Source organism: Thermobia domestica, chromosome 7, assembly GCF_964235325.1.
Source record: "Thermobia domestica chromosome 7, izTheDome1.hap1.1, whole genome shotgun sequence".
Classification (NCBI taxonomy): Eukaryota; Metazoa; Arthropoda; class Insecta; order Zygentoma; family Lepismatidae; genus Thermobia; species Thermobia domestica.
In genome coordinates, this window is record NC_137460.1 from 243,063,340 (window position 1) to 243,084,647 (window position 21,308).

The 21,308-nt window shown below is 36.3% G+C and overlaps 3 protein-coding genes across 3 annotated transcripts; all 3 read right to left on the reverse strand.

The window, feature by feature from the left end:
• Nucleotides 1-692: 692 nt before the first annotated feature.
• Nucleotides 693-1,193, reverse strand: LOC145689635 (uncharacterized). The gene has a single exon (XM_081763824.1). It carries the CDS (start codon nt 1,191-1,193, stop codon nt 693-695), a length of 501 nt encoding a protein of 166 aa, XP_081619950.1.
• A 1,118-nt stretch (nt 1,194-2,311) lies between these two features.
• On the reverse strand, nt 2,312-2,953 carry LOC145689637 (uncharacterized). Its single transcript, XM_081763825.1, has one exon. It carries the CDS (start codon nt 2,951-2,953, stop codon nt 2,312-2,314), a length of 642 nt encoding a protein of 213 aa, XP_081619951.1.
• A 192-nt stretch (nt 2,954-3,145) lies between these two features.
• LOC145689638 (uncharacterized) lies at nt 3,146-5,869 on the reverse strand. Its single transcript, XM_081763826.1, has one exon. The coding sequence runs from the start codon at nt 5,867-5,869 to the stop codon at nt 3,146-3,148; it is 2,724 nt and encodes a 907-aa protein (XP_081619952.1).
• Nucleotides 5,870-21,308: the final 15,439 nt, after the last annotated feature.

The window sequence follows — 21,308 nt, forward strand, 5'->3', positions numbered from 1 at the left end:
AATTTGTGGTAAAGAATTGTGTAAAATATTTTTTCTATCAACTTTAAATTGCATTACAAAAAATAATCTAATCTATGTCTATTATTAAGTTCACTCTTAATATAGACTCCTATTGGTAAAAAAAAAAAACCTTGGAGCGTTATGCATCTAAAAATTTGTCATAATGTTATGTAATCTAATGAAAACTCAAAGGTAATTAAAGAAAATAGCTTTTAACCACATAACACACTGTTTATGTTCTTAAATGTTCGCGATTTACTTGACTGGTAATGGACTGTCTTCTAACAATGGAAACTTCCAATACTTGTTTTTGGTTTTTATTGTACCTTACTAATCGCTGGTTTTTAACTAACACTTAAAATAAACCACAAAGTACATATAATAACTGCACTGTGTTCATTGCACTTAAATAACAAACTTCAAAATTATGGAAGAAATGTTCGTGCCTCGTGCCTATGCACCGTCCCTCTTCAACACTTTCCATCTTCAATAACAAATGAAATCTAAATTTCGTAGAAACAGTGTTTCCAGTTCTTAAAAAATATTACTACATAATATAAGACTTAACATGCCGCCCGCCAAAAAAGGGCTAGTGACCTTTTTTTAAAAAAAAAGAATAGAAAAGAAACTTTACATAACAACAAATAAACTAGATTAAAATAGGAAATAAATATACTTTAACATGAATGACATTACGATTCCTCATTATTTGGTAAAACACAAAGTCCTCTTATTGAGCGTTTATATAAACCATTGGAAGTTTTAACAGTAGCCACTCGAACCAAACCGTCAGGTCCAGAATGCACTTCAGTGATGACTCCCAATTTCCATGATAGAGGAGGTAGCTTATCTTCTTTGAGAACCACCAATTGACCTGGCTGTATGTTGGCACAGCTTCTCTTCCACTTATTTCTTCCTTGTAATTGTGACAAATATTTCATATACCATCTCCAAAACTGTTGAAGTTGTTGTTGGATCCTTTGCCATCTGTGAATTGAACTAATCCTCTCCTGATGTAAGTCACGTTCTGGTAGTGCTGTCAATGGTTGGCCAATAAGAAAATGACCAGGAGTTAATGTTACTGGATCATTAGGATCATTGGATAATGCTATAAGAGGTCTCGAATTTAAGCAAGCTTCTATTTGTGTGATTAATGTTGTTAATTCTTCAAACGTGAGATATGACATTCCCATGACTCTTCTTAAGTGGTATTTAAAGGACTTAACTGCAGCCTCCCAAAGACCACCGAAGTTGGGCGAATATGGCGGAATAAAATGCCATTGGATTCCTTCAGTAGTTGCAAAATTCTTAATCCTTTCTTGATGGTCGGATGTATGCAACAACTTTCTTGAAGTTCCTTGTTGGCACCAATGAACGTAGTTTCATTGTCGCTATAGATATGCTTGCATTTACCTCGACGAGATATGAATCTTTTCAAAGCAGCTAAAAATGCCTGACTAGTAAGATCACTCACAACTTCGAGATGGATAGCCTTTGTTGCTAAACACACAAACACTGCAATGTAGCACTTCACCTTTGTTTTTGACTTTCGGGTACCAGTTTTGATATAAATAGGACCGGCAAAGTCAATTCCAGAATTTGTGAAGGATCTTTTTAGTTCTACTCTATGTTTTGGTAGTTGTCCCATTAATTGTTCTGGTCCAGACGCCTTTAATCTTTGACATGTAATACACCTTCTAATAACTTTCTTGATGGCATTTTTACCATTAGGTATCCAATACCTTTGCCTTAGTGACACAGCATTAACTGACATCCAGAATGTAGCAATCGCCTGTGTTCAAGTTCTATAATTAGTCTTGTTAGGTGATGATCTGGTGGTAGAATAATTTGATGTTTAGCATCAAATTCAAGTTCAGACATTTTTAATCTTCCACCAACTCTTAGTAATTGTTGATCACATATGAAAGGATTGAGAGACAAGAGTTTGCTCTTATTGCTAACTCTTCCACTTTCTTTAAGATCAGACATTTTCTTAGCATAAACTGAGTTTTGAACTTCTCGTATTAGTCTGATTAAAACATCTTCAATTTCTTCCAAAGTAAGAGCGTCTACATTTCTCCTTGATGCTTCAACTTTAGCATTCTTGGAAAACCGCATGCAATAAGCCAAGACTCTCTGAAGTTTGTTCAAAGTAGAGAATCTTTCGATTATACTATTATCTTGAGTTGTCACTAAGTAACTTGATTTTAATTTCTTCTGTTCAGGAATCTCTCTGAGTGGGGCAGGCTCCGTCTTAGGCCAATTAAGTGAAGAACACTGTAACCATTGAGGACCGTTCCATCACAAATTATTATGTATTATGTATTAACTTGTCAGGACTTATTATAATATCTGCAGGATTTTCACTTAAAGCGACGTATCTCCATTCGCCTCCCACTTCTTGTACCTCAGCAACTCGATTGCCAACAAATGTTTTCGATCTATTTGGACTTGCTCTTAACCATGCTAAGACCACCATAGAATTTGTCCACATATATACCTGGGATATTCGTTGTTTTAATGCCTTAGTTACCTTCTTGACAAGTTTTGATGACAACACTGCTGCACATAACTGTAAGCGAGGTAGGGAAATCTTCTTTATGGGCGTCACTTTGGACTTAGCCCATAATAGCTTCGAAGTAACTTGACCATCCTTGTTGACGGATCTTAAATACACACATGTCCCATAAGCCTTTTCTGAAGCGTCTGAGAAAGCGTGAACTTGAATGTCTATCAAGATACCTGACTGAAGAACCATTCTGTCTACACTGATATCTGATAATGAAGGAATGAATTCAAGTACTGTCTTGCATCTTTGCTGTAGTTCTTTAGGAAGTGTTTCATCCCACTCCAATCCTGCTTGCCACAGATCTTGAAGAATTATCTTACATACGATTGTTATTGGACTAACAATTCCCAACGGATCAAAGATTGAAGCAATAATACCCAACATCTTGCGTTTTGTTAAATTAATATTCGACCTTTGATTTAGAGTGAATACATTCATCACTTGAAGTTGATCAGTTGCTGGATGGCAAAGTAATCCTAATGTTTTGACTTGACCCTTATCATCTAAGCGTAATGGAAGTTGTGTTTCTCCCAATTCTTCAGAGATGGATTCCAATAACTCAGTACTGTTGGAACACTACTTTCTTAGCAAAAAAGAAAAAAAAACACCCTTTTGTAGCATTTGTATTAATTCGTCCTTTATCTTTAAAGCTTCCTCCAAACTTTCAACCTCTGAAATACAATCGTCAATATAGAAGTCATTCTTGAGAATTTGTGCTGCCTTCGGATATTCACAAGCTTCTTCTGCACTTAATTGCTGGAGACAGCGAGTAGCAAGGAAAGGCGCTGAGGCTGTTCCGTATGTGACAGTCTTTAATTCATATACCTTAATGGGTTCTTCTTCTGATCTTCTCCACAAGATCTTCTGGAATTTACAGTCATGCTCATCAATGAAAATCTGTCGATACATCTTCTCTATATCTGCAGTAAAAGCTATAGAGTAGGTGCGAAATCTTAATATAATTGACTGCAAATCGTCTTGCATAGTTGGACCAACTTTGAGAACATCGTTCAGTGAAATGCCACTAGTTGAGCATGCGGATGCATCAAATACTACTCTAGTCTTCGTAGTAGTACTAGCTTCCTTAATAACTGGATGATGAGGCAAGTAATATCCTTGAGTAATATTAGAGCTGCCTTCCACTTCCTTCATATGTTCCAAAGCTTCATACTCTTTAAGGAATGCCACATAATCTGTGCGTAACTTGGGGCATCTATTTAACCTTTTTTCTAGTTGTTGTAAACGCTGAACAGCTGCCTTATAAGAATTACCTAACTGGATCACTTCTTGTTTGAATGGCAGTCTCACTATAAAGCGTCCTGTTGAATGTCTTCTAGTGTTTGCGATAAAATGTTCTTCGCACTCCCTTTCTTCTTTGGGTAGAGGAGTTTCTTGAATATCTTCTATTTTCCAAAACTTCTGCAGCTGATGGCTTAAATCATCGTTGTTGTGCAAAAAGAATGTTCGATGTTCTGTCGTGAAGTTGTTGTGCTTTGGCATCTGATATTGTCCTGAAACTATCCATCCTAACTCTGTATTTTGGAGAACTGGAAATGCTCCTGGACGCACCTGTTGTCCTGCTTTGAGTAGACTAAAGAAAATTCCAGCACCTAACAACAAATCAACCTTACCAGACTTATTGGAATTAGGATCCGCTAACTGTAAATTCAGTGGAAAGTTCCATTCTTTAATGTCAATATCAGCATCAGGTAAATTTCCCGCTATTTTGGGCAATACAAAACACTCAACATCTACACTAAAATCACTTACAGCAGAGAATACTTGTAACTTACTTCCGTATTTAACGTTGCAACTTACATTATTAATACCTTGTACAGGAACATTGATAGGAAATTTCTTTAATTTTAACCTTTGAATGAGAGATTCTGTTGCAAAATGAGATTGGGAACAACTATCAAGCAAAGCCCTAACCATATGTAATTTACCATTGCAATCTTTAACTTGAACAACTGCAGTTGAAAGTAAAACACGCACATTACTTTTAGGCTTCACAGAGCAATAAGTACTAGTATTAATAACTTCCTGTCCTCGAGACATTGACTTTTCACCTACAGGTTCCGTAACAGAATCATTTTCAACACTTGCAGCATGATTAGGCTGTGATTTCTTAAAATCACTATGCAATAACGTGTGATGCTTGAGATTACATATTTTGCATGCACTTAGCGAACAATCTTTCGCTACATGGTTGACAACTTTGAAACAATTAAAACAAAGTTTGTTCAGTTTCGCAAAACTTAATCTTTTGGATACACTTAATTTCTGAAACTCATTACATTTGTGTAACGCATGACTTTGTTGACAAAACGAACACAAAACATTAGTACTCACATAAGATTGTCTAGCATTTTTTACTTCCTTGACAACATTAGATTTACTGAGATGCGACTTTGATTGTGTAGACTTTACCAATTCTAAGGCCTGGCATTTATTTTCTAAAAAGACATGAAGTTCTTCTAAACTAGCAAACTGTTCCCTATTTGTTTGATTTTCAAAGTCTTTACGTGTTTGTTCATCTAGCTTTTCCAAAACTAGGTGCGATAACAATATATCCTCCAAAGAAGTATCTAATAGTAACGCCTTAAGTGCATTTACGTTACTTATAGCTTGATTTAATAATGTCCTTAAGTCCGCCACTGAATCGTTACTGACAGTCGGTAATGAAAACAATGCCTTTACATGAGTAGTTGCTATTAGCTTTGGATTATTATACCTTTTGCATATCATTTCCCAAGCAAGTTTGAAATTTTCACCTGTCACTGGTATATTCTCAATTAATTTGCTTGCTTCACCTGATAATGAGGACAACAAGTAATGAAATCTTTGAATATCATCTAAACTTTGATTGTTTACAACCAAACTACTGAAAGTATCATGAAAATGTCTGAAATCTATAACTTGACCTTTAAATGTTGTTAGCTTTATGACTGTTAATTTTAGACACCCTGTATTCGCGGTTGAATCACCTGACGAACTTCTATTGCTACTACTAGCCTTCTCAGCTGTTTCAACAATTGACGTCATTTTTGCAAGAGTATCGTAGTAAGTAGCTTCAAACAACTCTCTATCCTGTGTGTACTCATCGTTTTCGTCTTTTAATTCAAGCTGTTTTTGCACTTCATCATATTCTTTGAATATATTGGGTAAACGTGCACACCTAACTTTAATTTGCATTACATCACCATCTGCACCAAATTGTTCAACAAATGTTTTCATTCTTGTAAGGGAAGCTTTAGCTAGGCCTCTTGCCTTTATAAGAGAATTTGTATTTGAATCCATTGCTTGTGATATTTCTACCTGGAGTCCTTATAACAACAGACTCAACAGATCTTTACACAAGTAAAAGAAACAAAAACATATACTTAGCTACGTGACTGCTATATGTCCCTTTGTTTCTCTTCAGATTGCAATGCACAGCTGAATGCGTCGGCGCTTACGTGATAAGTCCACTAGGTCAATTTTGCTTCTGATTCTTAACACTCACTGTCTTTACTCACATATAGTCAATATGAATGTTTGAATGATTCACTTATTCTGTTTTTTTGGCACAACACTTCCTCCATTCGGCACTGGAGGACCAAAAAAAATGTTTATGTTCTTAAATGTTCGCGATTTACTTGACTGGTAATGGACTGTCTTCTAACAATGGAAACTTCCAATACTTATTTTTGGTTTTTATTGTACCTTACTAATCGCTGGTTTTTAACTAACACTTAAAATAAACCACAAAGTACATATAATAACTGCACTGTGTTCATTGCACTTAAATAACAAACTTAACTTCAAAATTATGGAAGAAATGTTCGTGCCTCGTGCCTTATGCACCGTCTCTCTTCAACACTTTCCATCTTCAATAACAAATGAAATCTAAATTTCGTAGAAACAGTGTTTCCAGTTCTTAAAAAATATTACTACATAATATAAAACTTAATACACACGCACACACACACACACACACATGCACCACATATTACACCATATAACATTATGACTAATTGTTTCCGCCATACACTATCAATTTGAGACTTATATCTTTGGAGGTATCCTATGGTATTTATCTGAAGTACCATTCTTCATTTTTTAAACCGTAGGTACACATGTGGTGATAGTTTCAATTTGTATATTGATTAGGTCTATATATTTAAATTCTCGCGTATTTCAAATTAAGTAGAGTCTATGTATACTATTACTTGTAATCATATTGCGGTGAAGTTGTGGCATATTGATCGCAAAATATTTCACTGTATTTTTACTGTCGACCTATTATCAATTTTTTATAGTAAGTATGCCGAAGTATAGAGTATGCTCGCTTTCCTTACTTTTGCATACTTATATTGTTTTCTTATTTTGTGGTTCTCCCATTTGCTCCTACTTTCTTCATTCCACTATTTCATTAAAATACCATATAGATTATTGTATTGTAAATAATTATTAATAGTTATTTTTGTATTGAATAATAGCGTACATTCTTTTTTATGTGATATTTTATTTAAAATGTACATTGACCATAATTATTGAAAATAATAAAAATACATAGAAATAGTCACAGAAATGATAGAAATCATACCTTTGGGTTTGAGTCGTACTTATCAGGTAATGTAGGATGATCTCACAAACTCATCTCCATCTTCCTCCAGTAAGGAAATTTATGCTTTTAAACTCCCGCGTGTGTTGCATCTGAACGACTGGGTCTGCAAACAGTAGCTAGAGAGGCTATGCCTAATTTGTTTTACATCCTTAATAATCCGTAATTTTAAAAAAATCTATTTTACTTGTTGTTTCTAAAAAAGTTCTACAATGCAGTTAAATTTTCTTCAGCCTTTTGTCTCTTAATAATTATTCCTACTGTGCAACCAAAAGAATTATATTGGAAACGATGTCGCACTTCCTCACAATTACTATATTTATTTTCAAAAAAAATTAGTTTTCTGCTTTGTTCTTTAGCAGTCACAAGGAAAAAATATTTCACAATTATTATTCTTCCTTTGTACATTTTCAATAAAAATTCTGACCAAATGGAAGAATATAGAAATGAAATAGAAATGTGCATATTTGGTATTGAATGTAAATACTTTTCAATGAACAAATAAAAATGTTTTTTTTTGTAATTATCAATTGTCCTAATTGTATATACAAAAACAAAACAAAAGCATAGGGCACATGATGACCCATTAGCTATTTCTTGAATGTGATGAAAACCATTTACCAAGTGTTTTCTTTCGTTTTCACAAAATTGTTCGTTCAAAAACTCCTGAATGTAAATTTCCTCTGAATGTAGATATTAAATTATAATTTCCAACGACTGCAATTCGATTGGCTAAACAAATTGGGAACAAAAATATTATGACCCTCGCCATTCATTATTGATATACGCGAATCTGGTTGAATAGTATGGATAATAAAAAGTATAGTTTTTGATGAGGTTGTAGATGTAGGCTTACGGAAATAATTTTTATTTATGATATACTCTCTCGATTCATCTAAAATTGAAATGGCACATGAACATTTGAATTTTGACGCAAAACGTATCATCAGCAATTCAGCACTATACCAGAAAGTTCTTTGTAAATACAGTAAACCCTCGTTAACACGAATTCCAAGGGACTGAAAAATCAGGAGTTCGTGTTAAAAAAATTCGTGTTAACCGGGGACCCAAATTTTATTATTCGAATACATTTTCTCCATACATACGCACTACAGTATACAGACTATACATACCACTACAGTATATTACGTATGTCATAGAAAACACTAGAGATTGTATCGAGAAGAGACTGAGTAGTCTCGGTTCCAAATTCGAGACGAGACCAAGACTATTCTCCGTCTTGATACCATCCATAGAATTGTATCGAGACGAGACTGAGAGTTTCGGTCTCGTCTCGATTTCGAAAAGCACAGCTCGGTCTCAAAATCGAGTTAAGATCGAGATCGAGACTAGTTTCGGTCTCGATACCGTCCTCTGAAAAGTGAAACTACAGTAAGCTTACTATCCTATCTTCGAAGATTAAAAAAAAATCCCCGCAGAAAATACATGTCAAGTTATAAAACTGATAACTCCGCTAGCAGGTTGGGTACCGCTAGTAACGGAAGGGTATTTATGACTGCTGTCACCAGTTTGGAGTTACAGGGTAGAGAAGATGTTTTGTCTCGAGCTGTCGCTAGCAGCTCGTCTGCCAAGCACCTCCATGTTCAACGCTTGACGGAGGACAGAATCAACACCTCATAAGAGAGGAAAGATACCTATTTCTGGTTTTTCTCTTATTTACAAGGCAATTTTCGTCTGTATAAATACCGTATGACAAAAACTGATCTGGAGTAAAATCTGAAATAAGAAAAATGATCTGAAAAAATAAAAACAACAACAACAAGGGATTGAAAGTTCGTGTTAAATGAAAACCTTTATTGACTCAAGGGACTAAAAATTAGTTCGTAATTCGTGCTAACCGAAATTCGTGTTAACCGATAAAACTTCCTATAAGATAACGTACAGCGATGCCGGGACCGAAATTTTGTTCGTCCTAACCGAGTGTTCGGCTTAAGCGAGTTCGTGTTAACGAGGTTATACTGTATATAATATCCCTTTCAGATAATTTACCTAATTCTACCACATGTTCATCCATCCATGAATTCCACACGTTTTTCTCCCAATCAAAAGCATCCCTGGATCTTCTTAGGTTTAATTTGATTTTACGTGGAAAATACAATGCAGTCTTTCTCTGCAAAATGTTTAGAAAACTCAGTGTCATTTCATTAAAGTCTAGATGTCCAAAACATGTAAGAACAAGTTTTTCCCACCATCCCTTATCATCATCAAAAATAATTCTTTTAATGTCTTCAGAAAAAATGTTGGGGTATATTCGTTGGCAACCTAATGCCAGTCCTCTGACAATAGCTGGTCGCAAAGCCTGAAGGTAGTGGCGTACATCTTGTTTTTTCTGTATGAATTGCATTATAGTACACCAGGGTAAATATGGTGTTTCATCTGAACATGTCTCATTTGGAAACCAATTTTCTGTCATTATTTTTTGACATACAGTAGTCAATTCATTTAATCTTGGAAATTTATGTTGAGATTTCGGAGGTGGTGAGTAAAAGTATGCCATACCTGTAAAAGTATGCCATACCTGTAAAATTTTATTGCCATTATTTTTAAACATATCATGTAGAGTAGAAAAAAGAAAATTACATTAATGGATTTTATTTTGGCATGACCTCAGAATCATAAAACACTGTAAGTATACTAACTTTTATAAGTAGTTAACATACGTTCTATGTACAATCGTACCAAAAACAAATGTCGCGTATACTGTAACTTAAATACGTTATGCTATGAAATGACGGTACTCGTTTTTTTTTTTTTAAATAAGCATATCATTAAATATTACTTATTTCTACGGTTACTGAGAGTCAAAGAAAATATTACATGCTGAATAAAGTATGAAACAAACATAAGACAATGAATAACTTACGGAGTATGTTTCATATCTCCATAACTGGAAACAAACAATAACATTTTATCCAGCAATGAACATAAAATTATTAGCATGAGCACACAAAATAAAGACAGCAAAATAAAATATATTTATTTCGTGTCATTATTTGTTTATTATTAACTTATTTCTTTTCTCCAATATAAACACACAGACTTAACATTGCGGACAACACAATACGATCCAATATACCAATATACGATCGAGCACGATCGAGGGGGAGAACTCTTTATAAATAAACCAACATGGTCTCATTCTTACTCAAGTTTCTTGATAGTTCAAACAAACTATTATTTATTGCTTGATTTTTAAAACATTCTAAGTCATTAGTAATTCTAATCTTGTATTTGGTTATGAAAGATCTGTCGTTTTTGTGTAGCCTTAATTTTCAACTAGAAAGCTGGACTAGAGATCCTATTTTCAAATTTGGTTGATATTTAGTAACATAGCCATGATCACAAGTATATGCTAATTTTTCAACTTATATTGAAATCTTCAACGTTCCGTTTTTACACACCTCGTTGCGAAAGAAAACCCACTTCAGCATCATCAAAAGGACTAAAATTATCAGTTAAAGTGGACTTGCTTTTAGAAAATCGAAGTAGGTATCAATGTCAAATCCAATGCCAAATATTTAAACTCTCAATTCAAATTTCTAGTTTGCGCTTTCACTCCCCGCTAATGTTGGGCTCCTCACGCTTTTTTTTCTTCGCATATCGATTCCGTGACGGATCCCAGAAAGTATTAACAAATGCTGAAACAAATCTTTCATTATGTACTCATCATTGTTGATACATCTCCAGCGTATACGTTAACATATCATACAGCCAAGAGACATGTCGGCCCTTAGCCAATTAGTCTATGATAAAATAAGGTATTTGTTTACTTCTTCTTGGCCAACCTTTAGAAGGATTTATAAATCCATATGCGACTCTCTTATGAGCATTAAGTATATTCAAATACCGAGCGAGCTCAAATATATAAACAACGGTGAAAATAGTGGGGAAATTAGAAATGACCAAAAACTGAATAGTTTACATCAATCATTTCGAAATACTGTTAGCAGATTAAACTTACAAGAAATGATAAAAATGGATGAAATTTAGTATTATAATACTAAGCATGGTTTGGGGGATAAATCAGTATCCCGGTGGGAATATTTTAGTTGATCTCTTTGGGGTGGAACTAAATGTAATCCTCCTGGTAATTCTCACCTCTAGCCTATAAATAAATTTTAATGAATTGCTAGTTTCTTTTAATGCAGTACGTATACAATACTTATTAACATATATAACCTTATAACCAATTATCGTATATTTCTATACTTACCTGTAGTTATATTGCGGTGAAATTTTGGCATATTGCTTTGTGGTATATCTTTTTTTTTACAGAGTATAGGACGATGTGTTTATTTTCTTTAGTCCTAGCTACCGTATACTATATATTTTTTTATTTGTTGTTTTGGTAACCTAAATTATTATTGTAAAATTTATTTTTTAATAAAATGGGTTTTGAACTTCATACATTACAATTTGTAAAAGAATAATTACGATCCAATGATTTTCGTATATGGGTAGGACTATAGGCCTAGTGATGTTTTACCTAAAATACTTATCTTGGTAATAACAACTGAAATTTTGTTAAATAGATTAGTCTACATTGTTCATGACTAAAATTTATGAAAACCATCAAATTTTTCTTCTATTATATTTATAATATTTTCCCTTTAATCTTTTATTTTTATTTTCGTCTGAGTTGAAGTATGTTATCGTAATCGTATGTTTTTGTAAGATAAAATCTAATAATGAATAACATTTATAGGGCTATACTGTAGCTTAGGAACATCTCACTAACAAGGAAACAGTAGGTCTAATAGAAAGTGCTAATTGTCCGGAAGGATTTTATGGTCTAATATCATAATGGCAGTTGTGTTTCTCTTCTATGCAATTTTTGTATTATTTTATGAAATGTTTGCTGCACAACAAAGATAATGATCTACAATTATTTTTGTAATTCGTTTTATTCATTAGGCTATCTACTATTTGCATCCATTATATAGGTTCGACTCAGATACACTTTAACCCTCTGCAACTGACTGTTGGCTGTGGTCTATATTGAGAAAATTTTCAGATCCAAACATGTCTCTTGCCATACTTCTTTTTCATTAAAAGTACCTTAGTGCTAGCTAGAGATCAAACCCATCTGTCACTCACACTTGACCGCAGCAGTGTTGCCAGAACTGTTCACATTATTGTAAAAATATGAATTTTGTGAATAGCTCAATAACACACGTAGGCCTATCCTATTTTTGAAAAGAAATATCCAGTGTCCCATTGATATGAATTTTCCGTTCTGTGAGAATTATTGCCACCTGACAATACTGCTGGTATATTGGAATATGCTAAAGAAATGAGCACAGATACAAATGATCATGCAGAGTCAGAAAAATGGCAACAAATCGATAAGTCTAATACTCATTATCAATGCTATCATGATTTATATTAGTTATATTTCAGGTTATTGATCACCATCTTACCTAATGTATAATTTCCAACTTTGACCTACACTTCTTTATAATTAATTACCAAGAAATTCCTAGTATAAAACATCTATTTTAATAAATACTATCATACTGGACACTCATATTAATTTCTGAAATTAACCATTATACTATACTCGGAGGAATACTAATATGGAATGAACCACTATTGGGTTTGACCTTGTTGGCCCAGTGTAGTACGTCTCTTTATCCACAACTAAGTATTTTAACCTTTGACTTCGATGGCCAGTAATTGATGACCAATTAGTAAATGTGGAAACGGCACCTCAATATGTGGCTCCATTTTCGAGTTATTGGGTTTTAAGTATTTTAACCTTTGACCTCGATGGTCAGTAGTTGATGGTCAACTACTAAATGTGGAAACAGCACCTCAATATGTGCCTCCGTTTTCGAGTTATTAGGTTTTACCTTTGACCTTGATGGTCGGTATTTTTGGAACATGTAGTTGTTGGTGTGTGTGGAAACACCACCTCAATATGCGGCTTCGTTGACTAGTGATTGGGTTTTAAGTGTCATATATAAGACCCAGGTAAAATAAGTGTGGCATGTTCGAAAACCCCCATATCCCGAGATTGACATAAGATGTAGATTTTCGTTGCGCATAAAAGGGAACGAGTACGTGAGTCCAGTGGGCGTGGCCAAACGTGGGCGAGGCCAGGGGGCGGGGGTCACTTGACCGGCATAAGCCAATCAGCGCGAAGGGGGCGTGGCTTGTTTGCGCATGCGCAGTACGAAAAAAACACCCCAAAGTGTATATACTATAAATGATTCCGGCATTTCTATATGACAGCTGGTGTTATCTTTACGAAAAACAATGGGTGATACTATGAAACTATGGTCGCTTATATTCCGCGAAATTACAGCTAACTTAATTCCAACTACGGCGTGAGTAGAAGAGATTAGACATTCTGCCAGTGGATAAATCAATATAAAAGTCGGGTTTTCAGGAATTATAGTTACGGTCTTTCCTTTTGAAGTTAATCTAGCCTGAATACGGTCTACTACGGAAGATAAATCGTCAAAATCTAGAAAACTTGGGTGCAATACTCTTCGTTGACAAGCTGTCAAATGTTTTTGAAATTCTTCAGAATTAATTTTTCTATTCCGACTAGTAAAGAACCACTGTTCATAAGCAAATGAAAACAACATACGATAGATGTGGTTAATATTGTCATGAGGTAACAGCAGATATGGTTATGCCAATACGAACCAGTTGGCGGGTCGTCAGCCAAATAGTTTCCAAGGAAAAAGATTGCTCCAATTTATGAAACACAAGTGATGATGAGACATCTTCTGGATATGCGAGTTGTAAAAGGGTTACAAGTGATGATTCATAGAAAATTGGGGAATTAAAAGGTAACATATTCAATCCACCGTGAATAACTATTGATATTTCAAGTGTTTGGGTCATTACAACTTTGTTACAGGAAATACAAAAATAAATAGTCAGATGGACATTTTACTGGACGTTACATGTCTAGTGATGCGAGGGGTCGGTAGAGGAGTTCCTAGTGAAGTCATATGTTGAGTGTCTGCCTTTAGTGTGTCTTGATGAAGCGGACGTACTTGGGGAATTAAGGGTCCTAACTTTTTACAACATAATTAGGAAATAAAATATAGACAGAACCCAAAAATAAGATTAGCTAATAGAACATACGATAATAATTCTACAACTTGTGCATTAAGTTTGTATGTGCTGATGGCAATAGACACACAGGCGAAAACAGTTGAAGCCATAGCTGATACAAAACCCATAATAATATTACCGAGATTACTAACTTCCATACATAGATAGTTGACAAATAAGGCCATGGAGATTGAATGTTAGAAATGTGAACTTCATGTAATGGTAATTGTGTTGCGAATATGTTTTCGAAGTTCGGAAATGGGGTGTCTTTGCTGACCAATTGGTGTCAAGACACTAATTGAGTTGTGTATATTCTGAACTTGCAAAGGCTGGCCCTTTCAATTTCAGAGATGGAACTTTAGAGCAAGGTATTAAACTTTTTAGTGTTGGTTCTCAGTCATTAGTAGCCGGACATGGGAATAAAGGTGGAATAACACGATCATCGTTGTTGATTGCCTTACACTGACATGGTAGTGACAACTGGTATGCTTCAGCTGTAGTAGACACTATAAAAATTTCGCTCGGTGGAATCATGATCATATATAAGTTAGGCTGGATCTATGTGATAAGTAATCCTGTTTCTTCTTCACAGCAAAATACGCAATACTTGCTAATTTCCTCAACCTTTGCACTCTGAAATAAAGTTCGTGCGCAACCGGGTGATTGAACTGAGCCCACTTGGTAGGCTGGAAGAAAGTAAAGACTTTCTCGTTTAGGATCACATGCAGCTAGTTTATCTGTAGCTAAAATTGAAATGCCTTGATCACGTTTTACAAGAATCGAGGGTTGATGAGAAATGGTGCTGGTGGCATTCTCATACCTGTATGGCACAATTACTAATTCATATACTTCGACTGGACTATTATCCTTAGTTATCGGAATTTTTAGGACAATGCCTACGTCATCCTCAAAATAATGACAACTTGTGATGGGAACGGTAGAGTATTTTAATAGATCAGAAACGGTTATAACAAATACATAAAAAGGCTGGCGTAATCTATTTTGAAGTTTTGTGATGTCTAATTTATGTTGAGATGGAGAAATCATAGAAGGTGGTACGCGTTAAGACATGCAATGAGTAATGATTGCCTGATCTTGCGAATCTTTCATATGTTGAATTAATGAATTGTATAGTAGCATAGCATAGGTAGTTAGAAGTAACTGTTTTTGTTGAGTATAATTTTCCAGTGCCTGATTTAACCACTTTTGGTTACGTTTTATTTGTTCTTCTAATTGAGTGATGGAGGTTTTTGGATGAATATTAAAATTCTTACTAGCATTTACAAACAACTAGTTTTTGATGTTCCGAGAAAATTTCAGATTTCATGGCCACAGCTATTGATTCCAATTCCTTTGTTCTAGTAGATACCCTATCTACTATAGCATCCGTTGCAACAGAACAACACCAACATAAAACATCACCGAACAGATCTATGCTACTTTTAGTTCGGCTTTCAAGGACATCAAAACTTAACTTACATTACGCGACTCTATGATAGTCGCTAATTCGTCAACATGCTGGACTAATGAACAATAAGAGAGTGTATGATTGCTAGTTATAGGACAAACTTCATCTTTAAGTTTCTATCTGCAGAATTCTGCTTTAGATTTGGAAGTTGAGTGACTTGTTAATGACAGGCTAAAGGAATAGTAGCTTGATAGGTAATTACCTGAGAGAGCTTGTTCCAAAATCACCGGTGGTTAGTGTTGTGGTGTATGGACTCCTGAAGTAATCAAGATGCAGATGAGCAATATAGCTTGAGTTAGTGAATTAGCCACCTGTAAGAGAAGAATTGGGAGAATCAATTCTCTCCTAAGAGAAATTCATGCCACGTTATACTTCTACTTACCGTACAAATGAAAAAAATAACATTCATTATGGTGATTGTAGCGGATCCTGATTCTGAACGCCAATCCATGTTTCCTTCGGAATCTGCGGAATAATTTTATTATTTTACGTTTTGTCACAAAAAGCCAAATATTAAACAAACACTTACATTGTAAATCTTCGTAACGATTATATGCCTCGCGTGATAGAAATACTCGAATTGCTCTTGGTACTATTTCGTTTACATATTTAGATGGGATGCCCTTAAAACTTAACTGCCATATATCTTCGGTCCATTCCTCGATCTCATACAGAAAGTTATTTGCTGAGATGTGTGGTTGAAGTCCATGCTGGTTCAATAGTCATTTTGGGCTTTGGATCCAGGTTGGGTACCTACAACGTGAGCAGATTGATAAAAGTGCAAGGAACATTTTTTGAATCAACTTGAATAACTTTTAACATTCTACAGAGTACTAGGATTACTCCATATTTTAAAAACTCCATACTTCTGCAACGTCACCGTACTGAGCTCGGATTACGAACAATCGGTACATTTGATATAAACTTCTGACCGGACAGTATGGATTGTTGTGTAAATGGAGAAGAGTTAGGGAACATTCCCATGTTGAGGGTGGCCTATCATCTATAGATGGGCCAGGCAAGTTTTCTTTTATATTCATAACAGATCTGTTTTGTAGGATCTCTTGTAATACTATCACGTGGGCAGTGCCTCGAGTGTATATAATACTACCGCGACTAATTGCTCCAAGTAATCCGGCTTTAAGTTGGAATTTGTCTAATGAGCCCATGCCCCAAGTTATTGCTGTGTTTCTTTCATAAATGTTGTGTTGCTCTTTTTCAAATTTTGACAAAGTTTCGAAATGACGTGTTGGCCTTACAATTTATGATCCATATATGGGTTCCTACCAGCTACTAAGCGACTGGAAATTATATAGATCAAGGCGAATTCGCGAATTAGATAAGAGCTTGCGGGGTATATACCGCTTAAATCCACAATGATCATTGACATTTCCCTATAAATAAATGAAAATATTTAAGTCGCTAAGGTTAAACTAATAGTTTCAGATACTGGCACTTACATAATGTGTGATACACAAAGTTGTGGAAACCTATAAGAAATGACAGGGATAACTTAGAAAACTGATCCTATTCCTGACCCTGGGAAGTGCTGGGTTGAGCATTCCTTTGGGAATCGGAGTCATCCTTACGGTGAGGTGCACTATTATTAGGTCTTTGTTGGAACCTTGATGGTTTCTGATTACGCGAATTTTCATTGCGTTTGTTTTGTAGTTGTTGGAATTTACGTGTATTACGGTGATAATAATTATGCTGTCTGCGCTGTTGATCGCTGGTATTTCTATTGTATGCCTGATTTTGTTGACGGCGATACTGGTTCAAACTTTGAGGACGATAGTACTTGTTTCGATTTTCAAGAGTCATGTTACGCAGCTATTTATGAGTGCTCTGACAGTTGGATCTTGGCGTGTAGGCCGTTTGCGAAGTGGTTCTTCCGAATGTTGAGCCTGCTTAGTGGTGGTGCCTATTTTGGACGTATACTCATTTATTGCTCTTAAGATGACCTGATGTTCTGCAGCTTCGTAAACCTGCACATGTTTTTTTTTAGGTCATCCTCAGTTTGGCAATCCTTCGTTATAATGAATTGAAGGGCCGGACTGTCCAAACCCTTTAGAATATTACGGATTTTCTCTTTCTCATCCATAAAGTCGTTTGCTCTTTTACACAAGGGAAAAACGTTAAATATGTATTCATTGTATGATTCATTTGGCAGTTTTATTTGCCTAGCCTTTTCCATTTTTAATAGTGCAGTTCTGAGCAACCAATTCAATCGTGACGAAGACATATAGCCTCGTTGCTGACGTCCCCATTAACCCCCTACTCACTCACTCACTCACTCACTGGCAGTTTCTTTGCCTGATACAATGCTGCAAATCCATCGCCGAAATCACCAGGTCATTTGAAAGCCTTAAGGAGTTTATCCCTAACTTGATTGCCCCCAACCATGTAGCGGACCGTCGTCGTCGGGGAGGGGGTGGAGCTAAGAGGGCGGCTTCATCATACCTTCACCTATCACCCCTCATCTGCATCTTTTGCATGACCTCTCAGCTGCGAATACCGCTACCAGTCTTGCGGGTGTCTGGTGAGAATCGAGAAGAGGAAGGTCTAGTGGACGCCTTTCTTCACTTCAGAAGGACGTGCACCCACCCGGCCTACTGTTGTGTGCGTCGAGTGTTTGTGTTGTCCATAGTGTTGAGTCTTTCAGAATATAAAAAACGAAAAAAGCAAAACTAAAACTCATTAAGAAAAAAAATTTAAAAATCCAAAAGAATCCGAACTTTTTTGTTTTGTTTTGTTCTTTCTGGGCTGGTGGGGGTCTGTCTTTTGGTTAGCCAGGTTCTTTTTTCGTTTAAAGAATGAGTCAGAAAAAGCTTGACCAGTAACTTTGACCAAAAAAGTAGGTAAAGAAATGAAAAGAAGAAAGGTCGTTTTAATACTTTAGTTGACTATAAAGTAAAAAAAATTAAACACACAAAAGATATCATAAAGAACTAATTATGGAAAAATGCTCGTACATTACTTTTAATCCGCTTCATAAGAGTTCGCACATCTTCTGTTATTTGATTGGCAGCTGCATTCCACTTGCGACGAAAAGTTTTCAAGTAATCCGCCTTCCCTTTTGATGTTTTCAATGTTCTTTTAATGTGGGCCCAATATTTTTCAATTGGCCTAAGTTCGGGGCAATTTGGTGGATTTGCCTCTCTTCGAACTGCGACGATACCCTTTTCTTTATAACAATCAGTGGCTGCTTTAGAGTAGTGAGAGGTAGCAAGATCTGGCCAAAAGAAAACAGAGTTACTGTGTGACATCACAAATGGATGCAAGCGTTTCTGTAAACACCCCTTCGTATAAATTTCGCCTTTAATTGTCCCTGTTGTGATGAACGCCTTGCTTTTTTTTTACCGCATGAAGAAATAGCTTGCCAAATCAAATATTTTTTGGGATATTTGGATGCCTTCCGTTGTTTAAATTCATCCTGCACATCCCCCCTCTTCAGTGCTACGTAGTACTCCTTTCCGGGAATTTGACTGAAATCAGCGACACAATAGGTTTCATCGTCCATAATGCAACATTCATATTGAGTAAGGTACTGATCATAGAGTTTTCTTGCTCTGGATTTTGCCGTCAGTTGTTGCTTTTCGTCTCAGTTATGTACCTTTTGCACTTTAAAAGATCGTAAACCTTTCCTTGCTTTAATTCTGTGCACTGTAGATTGGGACGCTATGACCACACCAGCAACTGCTCTTTCCGATAAATTCGGATTCTGACGCAGCAATGCAGTAACCATTTTCTCCAGCTGCGGTTGGCTAGTCCCCGGTTTTCTACCTGAGCCAGGTTTTCTTTCAACAGTTAAATCTTGTGTGTACTTTTTAATTACATTTTGCACAGTAGACCGAGGGTACTTTACGAGTTTGCTTAATTTATTTAAGGACATACCTGGATTTTCGAGGTATTTGTTCACAATTAGTTTTCGTTTTTCTAACTGACTCGTCGTTCTTTACCACACCACGCGCACTTCACAACTGACAATCTATTCGTGAGTAAGATCGTCAGTCTGTCCTTGCTTATGCACAATGCTGCCAATGTTCATCTTATATACTAGAAAATATGGCGGGAGGAAATCGGCCAAGTTTTTTCTGACTCATTCTTTATCTTCTTATTTTTTTCCAGGGCCACGCGTTTATGTCGACAGGAATGGTTTTGTTGTACCCCATTCCCCTTGACAGTGTCCCACGCTGATCCTAAGGTTGAGGGCGTGCCGAAAGGATTGCCAGGGTGTAGCGTAATTTCTCCCGCTAGCACCCCGGTGTGACATCACACGCTGTATTCCTTTCTAAGTGTTAATTTAACATCTTATTATATGGGTTTAAAAACTGACCCGGCTCTCCCTACTGTATATGAGTAGTTGTACACATGGTGTGTTACCACCAAAAGCTGTGGGAGTTAGCACTGTTCAATGGCAACCTTACTTTAGTCGCAGCCCCTAGTTGTGTGGTTACTGGATGGATTCTGGAATAAAAACATACTTAGTTACCAAGTGTGAGATTAAAAACGGTTGTCCGTCATTATCGAAGTTGGGCCTTGACGGATTCTCAAGATGAATCTTTGTAAAGCAAGCCTTGAAAATCACACCTTAAGTTGCCAAGTGGTAGAACAGGTACCAGAAAAGAGCAAGATTGGAGGAAGAATGAGACTCCTTGAAGAATGTTCAATTCCGACAATCCTTCCGTCCAAGGCAATGTCCCACATTATAGTTCTATTGGACCGGTGAACGTGTCAGTCGAACCGCATCGTATACTGAACGTTTCAAGAGGGGTAATATCGTGTTGGGAACTCCTCAGTGCCACCGAAGAGGAAATTAAGTCGCAGCTAGCGGACCGACACGTTACAGACGTAGCTCGAATCAAAAGTAAGAAGTCAGGTGAACTCGTCGCTACCCAGTCCCTGATTCTTACTTTCAGTTTGCCCACGCTTCCGGAGTACGTTACGGCTGGATACTATCGTTTGAAAGTTCGGCCCTATATACCTAGTCACTTGCGCTCCTTTAAATGTCAACATTTTGGGCACACCAGCACGTCGTGTAATGCGAGTGCTGCTCTTTGTGCGATTTGTAGCCAGGGTAATCATGGTGCGGAACCCTGTAAAGCGACCAAGCCCTTCTGTGTCAACTGTAATGGTGAGCATTCACCTTGGTCTTGGGACTGTCTAGCCTTTCAGCGCGAGAAGCGTATTCGAGAACTCATGGTTGTTGAGAAGATTTTTGCTGCTGATGCTAAGCGTCGTTTGAGAGAAAGCGTCCTTTCTTCGCTTTCTGTTCCATTCGCTACTGTTGCAGCTAGTTCTCGAAAATCTGTAGCTACCAAGACATCCGACGTTTCCACCCAAACAGACTCGGTCCCTGAGCATAGTTGTGACACCAAGACCCCAGTTGCAATGACAAGCGAACTTCCCAGAACCCCACGTGTTTCTGTTAGTAGTGGTCTTCGGCGTACTCCCGCCCATCGCCGATCACCTTATATCGCCGGACTGAAATTTAGAAAATATATTCGCCGCTGAACGAAACTGTTTTCACTCCAAAGAGAACAAAATCTAAGCCAGTTAGTAAGCCACCTGAT

Bases quoted from the DNA above. Each gene is read 5' to 3' on its own strand.
- LOC145689637 (XM_081763825.1), bottom strand. From the start codon at position 2,953: ATGTTGGGTATTATTGCTTCAATCTTTGATCCGTTGGGAATTGTTAGT.
- LOC145689638 (XM_081763826.1), bottom strand. From the start codon at position 5,869: ATGGATTCAAATACAAATTCTCTTATAAAGGCAAGAGGCCTAGCTAAA.
- LOC145689635 (XM_081763824.1), bottom strand. From the start codon at position 1,193: ATGGGAATGTCATATCTCACGTTTGAAGAATTAACAACATTAATCACA.